Source organism: Lontra canadensis, unplaced genomic scaffold, assembly GCF_010015895.1.
Source record: "Lontra canadensis isolate GAN:19392208 unplaced genomic scaffold, GSC_riverotter_1.0 scaffold1, whole genome shotgun sequence".
Taxonomy (NCBI): Eukaryota; Metazoa; Chordata; class Mammalia; order Carnivora; family Mustelidae; genus Lontra; species Lontra canadensis.
In genome coordinates, this window is record NW_022630995.1 from 107,011,667 (window position 1) to 107,026,018 (window position 14,352).

The 14,352-nt window shown below is 33.1% G+C and overlaps 1 protein-coding gene across 8 annotated transcripts in view; it reads right to left on the reverse strand.

Moving 5' to 3' along the window:
- Window positions 1-14,352, reverse strand: part of RAP1GDS1 (Rap1 GTPase-GDP dissociation stimulator 1) — a 153,303-nt gene that overhangs the window by 38,724 nt on the left and 100,227 nt on the right. For all 8 annotated transcript variants that reach the window (XM_032861279.1, XM_032861314.1, XM_032861305.1 and 5 more), the window contains one exon: window positions 1,585-1,713. In XM_032861279.1, coding sequence (XP_032717170.1) covers window positions 1,585-1,713 — 129 coding nt within the window. The remainder of the gene's footprint in view (window positions 1-1,584; window positions 1,714-14,352) is intronic.

Sequence of the window (14,352 nt, forward strand, 5' to 3'; positions counted from 1 at the left end):
TAACCTAGCTATTACATGGACATAACAGACTCATGATATAAACTCTAGAGGTCTTAGTATGTAAAGGTATATTTCTCTTTTATCCTTTCGCCCTCCAATTGGGGTAAAGGCAGTAACAGCTGAAAACAGATTATGAAATCGGAATAACTGGGTATATATAATAAGAATATATATATGAGAATATAATACATATATAATAAGAATATTTATAAGGATGACTTTAAACACTGTGCATCAATGGTACTAAAAAAAGAAACTCAAATTCTTGTCTCATGAAAAGAAATTCATTCTAAACATGTTGCTGTTCTTAAAAACAAACAAAAAACCCCAATTTTAAAAATTAGCTCATGTTGCTGTTTTTCTTACAAAAAAAAAAGACTTAAAAATTAGCTCTGATAATCTCTAGTCCTTTAAATTTGAAGCATTTATTTATTTTTTAAGATTTTATTTATTTATTTGACAGAGATCACAAGTAGGCAGAGAAGCCAGCAGAGAGGGGGGAAAGCAGGCTCTGTGATGAGCAGAGAGCCCGATACAGGGCTCAATCCCAGGACCCTGAGATCATGACCCGAGCTGAAGGCAGAGGCTTACCCCACACCCCACTAAGCCACCCAGGCGCCCCTAAATTTGAAGCATTTAAAGTCTAAGCTAAAGAAAGTACTGAGATCAAGATTTTAATGTGTAGTATGTAAGAAAACGAGCTCTCAGAAAATCCAAGGTCAGAGTCCTAGTGCTTCTATTTATTTATTTATAAAGTGGGTATAATTAACAGAATTAATTTGTTTGTTTTAGCTATTATATTTAGTTATGACAAAACATCATTTGGTTTCACTGTCCCCATTATACAAAATTTATTATGAACATGGTTGTGGGGTAGATTCAGACCAGACATTGTAACTTTATAAGAATCACAGGAAGGAAGGTCAGAAAGAAGAGAGTACTATTAATGATACACAGAAAAACAAAACAGAAAAAAGAGACAAGGATGCTGGTGTCATCAGTCCTCTTCTCTGTTGTGACTGGGCTGTGTTTCCAGTATTGGTCTGTTTCTGTCTGCCTTCTAATTTTCAAGGTTTTCTAATATTTTTTTCTAATGCTGCTACAAATATATTATTATGAAAAAGTCCTCTATCATTTTTAGGGATTTTCTAAAAGTGGGGAGAAACCTTAGTCTGTTAGGTTCCTTTTCACCTGATAAACAATTTATATAAAATGCAATAAATTAAGAATACTTATTTTTGTCCTGGAAAAACAATACTTGATTTCAAGACCATCTCTCATGTAAGAATACTAAAGTCAAGTGGAGATCATTTTAAATATTCAATTCTATTAAATAATATACAAGTGGAAACTTTAAACCTTGATAAATAAAAAAATGAGGGAAGCAAAGGACCTCCAATTATAAACAATACAACCATAAGATATAATTGGACCTACTTTTTTTTTAAACAACGAAGCAAGTATTGGCATTGCTTCAAAAAATATAATCTAAATGGATCTCCAGGTTGTTAACATCTAGAGGAAATTTTATTATAAGTACGTTAATAAAGTTAATTACATTTGTGGTTCATGACTAGGACTTACCAAGTTCTGCTAAGTTGCCAAATGCAACAAGACACATTTCTGTAAGAGCTGCATTTTGGCAATGGATGCCCAATAATTTCACTAAGGTAGGTATAACACCCATATTGATAAGCTGAGCTTGAAGGGAATCTGTAAAAAACAAACAAACAAAAGTGTTTATGTATCAAATGGACATTAGTAAAAAGAAAGCACCGCTTATTCTCCCTATTGCAAGATCAATACCATTTTCAATTACAGTAAAACAAGATTAAGTCCATCCATACAACTGCCTGAAAAATCTTAAAACATTAGTTCACAAGAGTTGAGTTTTGAATCTTTTCAATGATTAAAAGAAATTTAGAAAAGAACAGAACTCAAATAATATGTCAAAACATAAATTAAAAAAAAAGGTCTTATACCTTCGTAGAGTAAGCTTTAAAAATATATAAATAATTAAACATTATCAGTGATCATTATGTGAAAAGGTTAGACAAAATAATATTTGTATTATACTGTATTATAGGAAAGCAGAGTATACGAAAAGCAGAGAAAAAATAGTTCACAAAGACCAAGAGAAGACAGAATCTTAGAATCCCTTAAAACAGCTGCTTTAGAATAAAAAATGAAAAATATATATAATATACAAAAATCATTTTGATTATTTGTAGCAGAATGTTCTTCGATGACTGCTAGGAAGGAAAGTAGTTTTATAAGGAAAAAAATGTTATTTAAAATATTTTTCTTTTCGAAGTTTTAATAGTGACAAGCATCATAGTAAAGAAAGGAAAATTTGGCTTCAGAGGTGAAGAGTATGAGATCAATACACTTTGTCATCATTGCTTGCCTTCATTTTCTAAGAAAACTAATTAGTTTTAAAGTACTTAACAGGCCTGGGATTTCCATAATAGCTCTTCATGAACAAATTATGGCAGAATACCTGTAGCAAAGCTGAAGGTAAATAAGCCAAATGAAAATCAAAAGTTCTGCCTCTTACAATAAGCTAAGAAAGATATAAACATTCACATGCCTATGCAAAACACTATTACTATTAATAACTTTCATCCAAAGATACAGAATGCTTTCAGAATTGTTTCTTTTAAAAATTATATGCCATTTTCAAGCTAACAATTCTCTCCAAATTCTTTTTTAGTTACCTATTGGGAATCTAAAGATAAAAATCCTGTTTATTACAAACACATTTTCCTTAGAGTGCGCATCCCTTGACAGTCTGCCTAGTAATCTCTTCATCACTCTTTCCAGTTCTTAACCAACTGATAAGGAGGTGGTTGCGTGATTTTCAGATAAGAACAAGAAGGCGGATTGAGTTGCCTCACATGCCAGTAGATTATATGCCTGTTGGTCTTTGAAGTCAATTTTTCCTGCTTTTAGAGTAATGTATGAAGGGGAGAGCCAACAGAGGCTCATCACCCTGAAAACTGATGAGTGGGTAATTACGCATACTATCTGGTTCAATTGTGGGGGGCCTATTACCAAAACAAGAAAACAGGCCTGGGAAAAAGGGAAGTTTACATTTAGAGTTCAAATAGTCTAAAATAATTTCAAATTTTGCAATGGAATTATGAAATCTATTCTAAAAAGAGAAAGAATAAAAGAGTATATTCAACTAAATGACTTGATCTTATGCCTTTAATGTTACATATCTCTTCTTACTATACAAACCAGCAATTGATGATTCACAATATCTGTATTATCTTATAAGCAAATTACTTAGGTTATAAGGTATAGTATTATGTGTTTTATTGGCAGAATACTTGTATTATGGTTATAGTATTCATAATGATCAAGCACCAATAAGCTTTCCAAGTCAGAAATTACTTCGATTACTTACCAGTGAAGTTCTTTATTATTGGATCACCTTTGCAGATCTTTGTTCTTTAGCAGTATTTTTAACTTTCATTTATTTATTTACTCATTTTGACTATCTCTTCAAATACTGTAGAACTGCTGAATCATTAAGTTTCAGGTATGTAAGCGTGAGCACTAGCGCATGCATTGAGTGTGAGTCAAACTCCACTAAATGTCTGCATATATGTAAGCATCACACACCCCCTCAGTACTGTTGGTACCAAGTATAAACATCCAACAGTCCAGGGACATCAGAGAAATAACAAATTTTATGAAGGGGATAACTCAACAGGAGAATAATACCACTTAGAGGATGATGTTCTTCATATTCTCCTAACTTGCATCTCTACCACTTTACTGGACTGCTTTTAAGGTATTACGAATTTTGGTTCCAGAGAAATGAGGGACAAAAAAACAGAGGAAATGTTGCATAGTTTCATAAAATCTTTGGCATACAAATTTGAAGCAGTAATATTTGAAATTGTGGTAGATCAGGAGAAAAAGAAGCGTAGTCCAATGGCAGTCAGTAGGTGTGAATCACCCTAATTTATGAAAATCACTTTGCTTTGGCAAAATGTGTTTCAAAGCTACCCAGGAGCCAAATTAATTGTATACTCACATACAACACACATATCACACACAAGTAAAGAGAAAAATTATATAGTCATCCAATGGGCATACTCATTTTTGACTACTTGGGTGCTTTCTTTTATATCCACTCCTGTGAGGCTAACTAAAACAAAAATTACACTCAAATAACTCTAAAATCTGTTCATACCAATTGTAGGCAAGTCATTCTCCTGGATAATGAAGGCCCAGATGAGGAAAAAACTTTACTTAAACAGACTGATACAAATTTTCATTTCAAGATAAGCAGGCATCCTAGAACATGGTTCTCAAAATGGGGTCCCCAAAACCCTTTCAGAGGATCACAAAATCAAAACTACTTTCATAAAAATACCAAGATTATCTATGCCTTTTTCACTGTATTGATATTCGCACAATGGTGCAGAAACAGTGGTGGGTGAAACTGCTGGGGCTTTATTATGAACCTAGTCAGTGGCACTGAATTCTGTTGGTGGTCATCATGTTCTTCCCCACCACACATTCACAGTAAAATAAATGCTGTTCTTCTCAGCAATTTTTTTACTTTTGCTATTATTTTTTTCTCAAGTAGGCTCCATATCCAGCATGGGGCTTGAACTCATAACCCTGAGATCAAGAGTCACATGCTCTACAGACGGAGCTAGTCAGGCGCCCCAGCTGTATTTTTAATTTTCTAAAGTTATTTTTCACAAAAACACGTGGCAATGTTATTATTTTTAAATGCAGTATTAAGTAATTTTTAAAATTGTCTCCATTTTAATTTCTAATATCGTAAAAATTGATAGGTATAGCCCATATTTATAAACAAAAATTCTATAGGGTCTTCAACAATTTTTAAGTGTCTAAAGAGTCCTGAGACCAAAAGTTTAAGAACCACTGCCAAAGGATTACCTAGCTTTTACAGGAGATGGAAAATGAAACAAAACAGAACATGGAATAAAGATTCTGAAATTCAGTGATGTGCTTGGCAGATGAAATACAGGAAAAGAAATAAAAATTAAAAGCATGGTAGGAACCCCAGATTTTGGTGTTCGGATATTATGAGCAAAATTACATTAAGAACTTGAGCATCTTAGTTTGCTTATTTGAGTAGAAACAATACTTAAGCCTAGAGAATATTCCATGGTTGGGTCTGTTTGCCTATTTCAGTTACAACTTAGTATGTTATCCAGAGTTTGTTTTTGTGGGTTTTTTTTTTTTTTTTGAGGGGTGGGGTTAAGTAGGGGTCTTGTTTGTGTGAAATAAACTGGTATGAATTCTTATTGCTGGAAGCAAATGATTAAGTTTAATCACTTTTTCTCATTGCCCAAAGAAAGCTTATGAATGGACTTCAAAGGATGATAGGTGACACTCATGATATTATGAATGGTATCAGGAGTATGACTTTTGAATCAAAAACTAACTGGAAGACATTCTTAGAACCAGAAATAGTTCACATTCTCTAGAATTGAAAAAGTGTAACAGAGCAGGACTGAGAATTTTTGCATCCTTCAATGAATACCAACCAGCAACTCCAGGGGAATGTTTATCAGAACTCAACAAACACAATTCACAAAATGCAACCCAGGCTCGTACATAGCAAACACTTATGTGTGAAAGACAGTCTTTAGACAGCACAATGTCATAAATGTCTGAAGACTTTTAAAGATTGCTCCTGACACATATCACGGACAAATACTGACCAAAATACAGAATTACAAAATATCAAGATGACACAGGCCCTACATGATCTATGGGGAGGAAGAGGAAGAAAGGCACTGAGGGGGTGCAATACAGATGCATATACAAAGAGATATAAGGCAATCAACGCATGCGCTGGTGTGAACACTTACCTACCTACATTTGAATTTCAATGGTTCCAAGTTCTTCAGGTCACACTCATGGAAACTCCAAAGAATGGAGATCTGGAGAGAAGATCTTAAGTTGAAGAACCTTTTTCCCCCTGAGTTTTAAATTTAATGTTTAAAACATTGGTATAGATAGATTATAGGTCCAGAAAAGAATCCCAGTAACTCAACTGAAGTTATGTTGATCCGTATTATAAAGAATAAGTTCCTTAAGAAGACTGCAACACATGTTTACCTTATTCATAAGAACAGGCACTTAGAGACAGTAAGATTATTAAGCTTATCAGTAATTAGGACTTAATGATGAAACTTTGTCAAAATAAAATATATACAATTCAAAATACACAGTCTCTACATCAGTATGTATATATAGTATACTATTCATAGTAAAGAAGTACAATATTCCTATGTACAGGCTTGCATAAAAAAATCTATAATCAAGTAAATTATACACAGCTGACACAATAAACACAGGAAAATATAAATCTTGTTGACTTATAATACAAATTAGATAAAAACCATTTGGGCATAACAAAGACTGAAGAAAATTGCCCCTGACTAATGATATATATATTTCCAAAAAAGGATACAAAAATTAAAAATGACGTAAAACAGTGAATAGAAATGTTAAGTTCAAACAAGTTGTAGGGAAATAGTGAAAAGTAAGCTGACTTTACAGCTACCAAGAGGATGATTTGAAGTTAAAAACTTTGCACATCCACATATGCAGGTACAGTTTTCAGTTACTTATTACTTAATTATCTTTTTGTTGACTGATGGAGAAAAATGGAGGAAAGTGGAGAACTTTTATTCTAAACCTAGTAATGAGCATATAAAAGTAAAAATATTTACAATTATTTTAAAAGCCCTCCTCAAATCAAAATATGCATTATATGTTCTATACTCAGATTATCCCTATAATTTTAGCCCCAGGTTATACATTTCAATGACAAATAGTAATTTCAGTGAAAAAATAAAATCAAAATTCATTAGCACTGAGAATACTGGAGGGTTAAAACAATACATTTACACAACTGTTTTCTAACAGTTAAATAAAAAATAGAAAAGAATTCAAACTTTTTTCCTAGATTCTGAAAATAAGACTCTGTAAGAGCAAAATCTCCCTTTTGTATGTTTTAGAAATAATGAAAAAACAAGTGAGTATGACATAAAATAACAGTAAAAACAAAACCCCAAAGCAAAATCACAAGAGAAAGGAAAAGTGTTTTTTTATTATTCTTAAGTGACCTACGCATATACTGTTCTCAATCCAATGGCACATAGAGTGATTATGTCTTAACATAGTAGATAATTTCTTCCCCCTTGGACTCCCTTCAGGTTAAATTACTACTACAGATCAACTCTTGTTGTAATGAGTACTGCTACCAAGGAAATTTCTACAGATAAGTCTACTCTGATTAAAGGAAACTCTATACTTTCATCTCAGAAAGAAACTGTCTTTTAAAGATCAAAACTTTTTGGTTTGTTTTCTTTTAAGAGGACTACTGCCAGCTGTTGCTTAAGCAGCTCTTAGTGGGAGAAATATATCTGTCTCTGCTCTCGAATGGCACTGCCGAAAGGAAGGCCATATCCATAGGAGGTGTAAATTTAAGTCTATAGTTTTGTATAGCAAATTAAGCTCATTGCCAGGTTAATTTATACCACCACATGTATATCTTACACACAGATTATGTTTAAAAACAAAAATTATTTGTTTTACTGAAGGATTTACTGGCTTAAAAAAACCCCAAATATTACTAGTTACACTGAAGCATTACTATTATTAAGTTTTTACACTTTAAAATTAAACAGATGTTCTTCACAATACACAGCTATGTTAAAAGATACATCTATATAACCAAAAGATTTCTGGCCAATCCCCGTTTTTCAAACAGTATTTACTTAAAAATTTTTCATTTAACAAAATACAGGCAATTTTGTCTTAACTGGATTTTACTTGTAGTTAGAAAGCAATATTACTAATTTCTATACAAGTGATTTTATGTATGATACTTCTCTGCCTTGAATTTCTCTCTGAATGGCTATTTTAAGCAGTCCACATTGAAAATGGACTGATATGTGGCCCAAATCCATTATTCACCTCTGGCTTTAGCCTTAGCTCTTGGAAGGCCAAACATCTGAATACTTACTTCAGTGGTATTTCCTACAAACCTATACATGGTCAATAATCATGGGCTTGATACCATCATGTTTCAACTGGTGTAGTAACATCAGTATAAAAACAAGGCCTAGTCTTTCACTTTTACTGTTACTACCTAAATATTCATTTTTATTTTATTTTATTTTTTAAAGATTTTATTTATTTATTTGACAGAGATCACAAGTAGGCAGAGAGGCAGGCAGAGAGAGAGAGGTGGAAGCAGGTTCCCCACTGAGCAGGGAGCCTGATGCGGGGCTCGATTCCAGGACCCTGGGATCATGACCCGAGCTGAAGGCAGAGGCTTTAACCCACTGAGCCACCCAGGCACCCCTATTTTTTATTTTTAAAAAAGATTTTATTTATTTGACAAAGAGACAGAGAGAAAGCACAAGAAGGCAGAGCAATGGCACAAGAGGGAGAAGCAGGCTCTCCTCTGAGCAGGGAGCCTGACGTGGGGCTCGATCCCAAGACCGTGGGATTATGACCTGAGCCCAAGGCAGCAGCTTAACCGACTGAGCCACCTAGGTGCCCCTAAATATTCATTTTTAAATATAGGTAAGCATTCCATATATAGAGAAAATCTCCCTATGTGCTTCATATGCTGAAATTCTGTCATTTAGTTGAAATGTAAATATATATTTATATTGCAGTCTTTAAAATGTGGCAATAACTAATAATGGTGAACTATGCAAATGTAAAAAAATTAAATCGAGGCAGAATAACAGAGATCAGATTTCTTACCATCTTTAGAATTTACAACATAAAATAAATGTTAGGAGCTGTTTTTAATTTTTAGTTACTTTTGTTCAGGCCATGAATCTTTCAAAAAGAAGTGCAAATTGGGAATTCTTTATATCTTGTGATGATGAATTAAAGTCAGAAAGCCAACCCTGCCACCTCAAATTTTCACTATGAGGCAAATCTCGAAAATAATCTTCAATAACATCTATGATTAATTATCTTCAATCCAGACATAAATCAAATAAAGAAAAACACGTTAGAGAATGAGGAACCCCAAACATATCTGTTACACTACTGCCTTTAGTTATAATTTGGTATCTATTTAGTATCACAATGCTAAATGCACCATTATGATTATAAGAAAATCTAGGAAGCTAAAATTGCTAAGTAATATTTCTATAATATAAAGCCAAACCTTAAATCATTAATGAAAAAACTGTAACAATAATTTCATTTTTTGTGATAAAATTTCAGATTCTTACATTCAGAAGTTCATTCTATAATGGTCAAAGCTAAACATTAATGCCACTACTTGACCATGTGGAATTAAACCGAATGTGCATTTTGTATACTTCTACTAAAAAACAAATCTTTAGCTTATCCGTTAAGTAGGAGCACTATTATAGTAATTTTTTAGAAGGATTATGATGAAAAGCTAAGCTAATCCAATAGGTCAAATTTAATAGACTGAATTAGCAGGAGGCACAAGAACAACTAACTGTTCTGTCGTTCAGTAAAACAATTTGTTTAAAATGACATTTGTAGCAGAACTTCTTGAGTTCAACCTGGCTGAGTAAGTAAGAATGCTGTTAGACAAACAGTAAAAATTCAGAAATTTTTTACAAAGAGAAAATGGTAAAGAATTATACCATATATTTTTTTAAAGCCTAAATGACCATAAAAGTCTTATAGTACAATCTGTTTACACATTAGAGTATTTTATTTTGACAAACTGGACTTCAAAAGATGCAAACTTAAAAGCACATCTCCCTGGCCTTTATAAACAAGGGGGGGGAAATGAACAGAAAATACACTGAAATGGTATACTGGCAAATTAATATGGGGAAAAGACAATAAATTACAAAGATAAAATTTTATATTTTGATTTTTTTTACCTTAAAGTTAGGCAAAAATTTTTTAGTATTTAGGAATTATGTGTAATTATTAATTAGCTTGTACCCATAGTAAATAAACTATGGAAACAGTTCCTCACTTATGCAAATCAAATCATTTTCTAAACATCTAATATCTAGGAAGTATTCTTTCTCACCTGTAATAAACATAAAAATAAATGAGTAGCTCAGGCCAAAGTGCTTTTTAGTTTTTAATCAGGATTATTCCTTATTAACTTCCATTCTTCCTATTTTAAGTATGAAGAAAAACTAAGCCAGTTACTAGACTGAGGTTACCAGGAAAATGATTAATAGTAAGATTAAAATTGTGAAATCGTTGCTATTGGTTGAAATGAAGGTAGCAGATATAATTAATTACATTAATTGTAATGTAGTTACAATTAATTACATTAATTACATATCAAGTAACCTTTATGTTAGAGAGAAAATACTTTACAGGCGTATTTTAAACAACTGAATTTATATACTGGACTGAATACTTAAATTCAATTGTTACATTCCAGTAATACACCCATGCATTTGAGCTCGATTTCCTAAACCACACAGATATCCTCCCTTCAAACATAGTTCACTTATCATGAGTCTGTACAGCAAATAAATGTGAGAATTATTATTAGAGTATCCCAGAGAGATTTTAGGAGCCACGGAAAAAGAGAAATTAGTTTTTCGGTAACAGGGAACTATTAAGATATTAGAGAAAAATCAGCTCTATTTGAAAAAGTATATATACATATACAATTAAATATAGATCACATGTATACACATATATATCCTCAAACTGAAATCCAAATATCCAATATACATATTTTTCAAACTGCTATCATATATATACATATTTCACATATATATAATCTAGCTTATATAAAGAAGCCAGTCATGAACTGTGTATATTATGTTAATCATTTGAGAAGGAAACTAATTTTTCCTTCCTTGATGGCACATTTTTTTCTTCTGTTTCTGTCTTATGGCACAGCTTATGTACAACAAATAACTTTAGTCCTTGCTTTAGTGCTTACCATCAATGATTTTAAGAATTATATGCTAAGTGAAATAAGTCAAGCAGAAAAAGACAATTATCATATGGTTTCACTTATTTGAGGAACATAAGGACTAGCATGGAGGACATTAGGAGAAGGAAGGGTAAAATGAAAGGGGGAAATCAGAGGGGGAGAGGAACCATAGGAGACTGTGGACTACGAGAAACAAACTGAGGGTTTTAGAGGGGAGAGGGGTGAAGAGATTGGTTGGCTCCTGTGATGGGTATTAAGGAGGGCATGGACTGCAAGGAAAACTGTGTTATACGCAAACAATGAATCATGGAACATTACATCAAAAACTAATGATGGGGGCGCCTGGGTGGCTCAGTGGGTTAAAGCCTCTGCCTTCGGCTCAGGTCATGATCCCAGGGTCCTGGGATCGAGCCCCGCATCGGGCTCTCTGCTCAGCAGGGAGCCTGCTTCCTCCTTTCTCTCTCTCTGCCTGCCTCTCTGCCTACTTGTGATCTCTGTCGTCAAATAAAAAAAAAAACAAAAAAAACAACAAAAAAAAACTAATGATGTACTGCATGGTGATTACATAACATAATAAAATAAAAAGTCAGACTTTGAAAAATAAAAGAAAAAAGAATTATAACAGACTTCTCTCTATATTTTATGTCTCTAGTATAAGTATATTCAGAAAAAAATTAAATTCTCAATTACAGAGTTTTCCAAGAGATATTTACTGATTAATCACAGTCACCATGGTTATTACATATTATAGGTAAGATAACAAAAATGGTGACCATCAACAGATTCCTGAACAAGGTGTTAAATAACTCCAGTGCTTTGCTTCTGATTACTGGTTTGCTTCCATTCAAACTGCAATCAATTTTCAAGTATACGTGCACAGATTTTTTTTTAAGTTTGTGGATCACCTACAGTAAATTTTTGGCACCACCATCAGGATATTTTCAATGCTACTTTTTGCTACTACAATGAACATGAATAGGGAATATCAAGTAACATAGTGGGCAAGTTTATAATGCTTCTAAATTAATAAAATATATTCCAGGGGAGCCTGGGTGGCTCAGTGGGTCCTGGGATCGAGCCCCACATCGGGCTCTCTGCTCCGCAGGGAGCCTGCCTCCTCCTCTCTCTCTCTCTGCCTGCCTCTCTGCCTACTTGTGATCTCTGTCTGTCAAATAAATACAATCTTTAAAATAAAATATATTCCAAAAACCCATTTTTCTTCCAAGTACTGATTTTGTTAATAAAAAATTTTTAGACAATACTAGATATCCAGAAGTCAATAAATATTTGCCAAACTTCTACTACAAGCTAAAACGGTGTTATGTTTGAAAATAGATCTGAACAGAAGTTTTAGCCTTTGCTGCAATATTTTGGCATTGGGTAACCAAAGGCAGAAAAAAAGATACCCAAGAAACTAATGAGATAAAAATAACTATAATAATAGGTCTGAGTTTCTTGTTTATAGGGTAAGTAATAAATAGATGAAGAAAATATAGGAAGTTCTGCATATTTCCTCAAACGGACTATCAAACTGTCAACATGTTTTGCTCTAACCAGAACTGTCAAACACTGAGACTATTCTGGAGAGCCACAGAATTGAAGAGTGCTTTTCTGCCATGTGAAAAATAGGTATGATTTTCCCCAAAAGGATAAATTTCAAATGATTTTTACTGGGAAAAAAAAAAAAGTTTTTCTTATTCTATTTAAACATGATTTTATTTATATAATATTATGGATATTCTGGCTAAGCAATTATAACTTTTTCTATTCAGACATTCTACACTTACGAGTTTGGGTATAAAAAATTTTAATTGCCTCACAAATGGGGAAATAAAAAAGTATATTCAGCTCATAGCTTAAAAGTGTATTGTCCTGAGCTGGTTCAAGATTTTAAAACTCATGAACCTGGAGTTTTATACAGTTCCATCAAAGGGTACAAAAACACCTTTACCACATACATATTTTTATAATTTATCTGTCTTACATGTGGTTAGGAATTTTTTTTATTCCCTACTTAATGGATTTAAAAATTGAATATGCTCACAGTTGTCCACCAGATGGACAGGAATCAAGATATCTTAAGTGTCAGTCTGGTGTCAATTTACTTTCAGGACTAATATACAATTTAAAAATATCATCAAAGAAACTATGTTGGTAGATCTTTGTGACCATTTTCAGCACTCTCTTATCTTTACATTAAAAAAAATTAATCTGTGAAGCTAAAGGAATAACTCCCTATGAACAAGGCTTAAGCTCTTGGGGCTAAGGACACAGTTAACTTTTCTGGTAGAGTATTAATTTATCACTCAACTTCTCTACTCAATTACCAGCAGAGGCTTATGTACTGAAATGCAATAGTAAATACACATAAAAAGGAACTTCATTTTTCCATGCTAATAAAAACTGCCCCATGAATTTCAAAAAGCTCTATTTTTTTTCCTCAGTGACTCATCTAGGGGTACACAGTCAGTATCAAATGATCTAAAGTTAGCCAAAACGACCCAATATTTAAGTAGGCAGATCTTTAAACACACATTTTTTTTTTAAAGATTTTATTTATTTATTTGACAGACAGAGATTACAAGCAGGCAGAGAGGCAGGCAGAGAGAGAGGAGGAAGCAGGCTCCCTGCTGAGCAAAGAGCCCGATGTGGGACTTGATCCCAGGACTCTGAGATCATGACCTGAGCCGAAGGCAGAGGCTTTAACCCACTGAGCCACCCAGGCGCCCCTTTAAACACACATTTTAAAGAAAAGAGTAATCAACAGAACAACAAAGATACAATAATTAAGCAAAATGAAAAGAATATAATTTAAGTTAAAGAGTATTAGGGAGAAAAAGAAGCACTTCACAAACTGTGATCCCCATGACAGACAAATGTAAATGCAAGCAGAGGAAAGAAGACAGTTACATGTTTGGCACCTGTTTAAAAAACTAAAGATAACTTTCCTTCTATTTTATCTAATAACTTTTGAAAGCTTCATTCCAATCACAGGTTTACAATAATGGAACAAAAAACACTTCTGCTCTGATAATGTTCTGAGAAAGTTAATCAAGGTTTCCAAAATATCTAAGTTATTTTTGGGAATACTTGCCAGGAAAAAAGCCTACCCTTAACAAAACAAATATATTATGCATTTCAATTGTGGACTCTGCATGTTGTTAATCATTTCCTTCTCAATACACATATGTCTACACATTGTAATATCCTACTATAGGGACTCAAAGGAAATCAGTCTCCTTTGGATTAGAATGAGTGATATTTTTAAAGACCATTTGGCCACTTGATATGCTTTTATGCAGATCTTTGAACAACTAAACAACGAGTGTAAATCCATAACAAGACTAATCCTTTTATATCCAAAGCTGCTCTAATAACTTCATGGCTAGTTTCTTTCATTTATCTTTCTAAACCATTCTTCCACT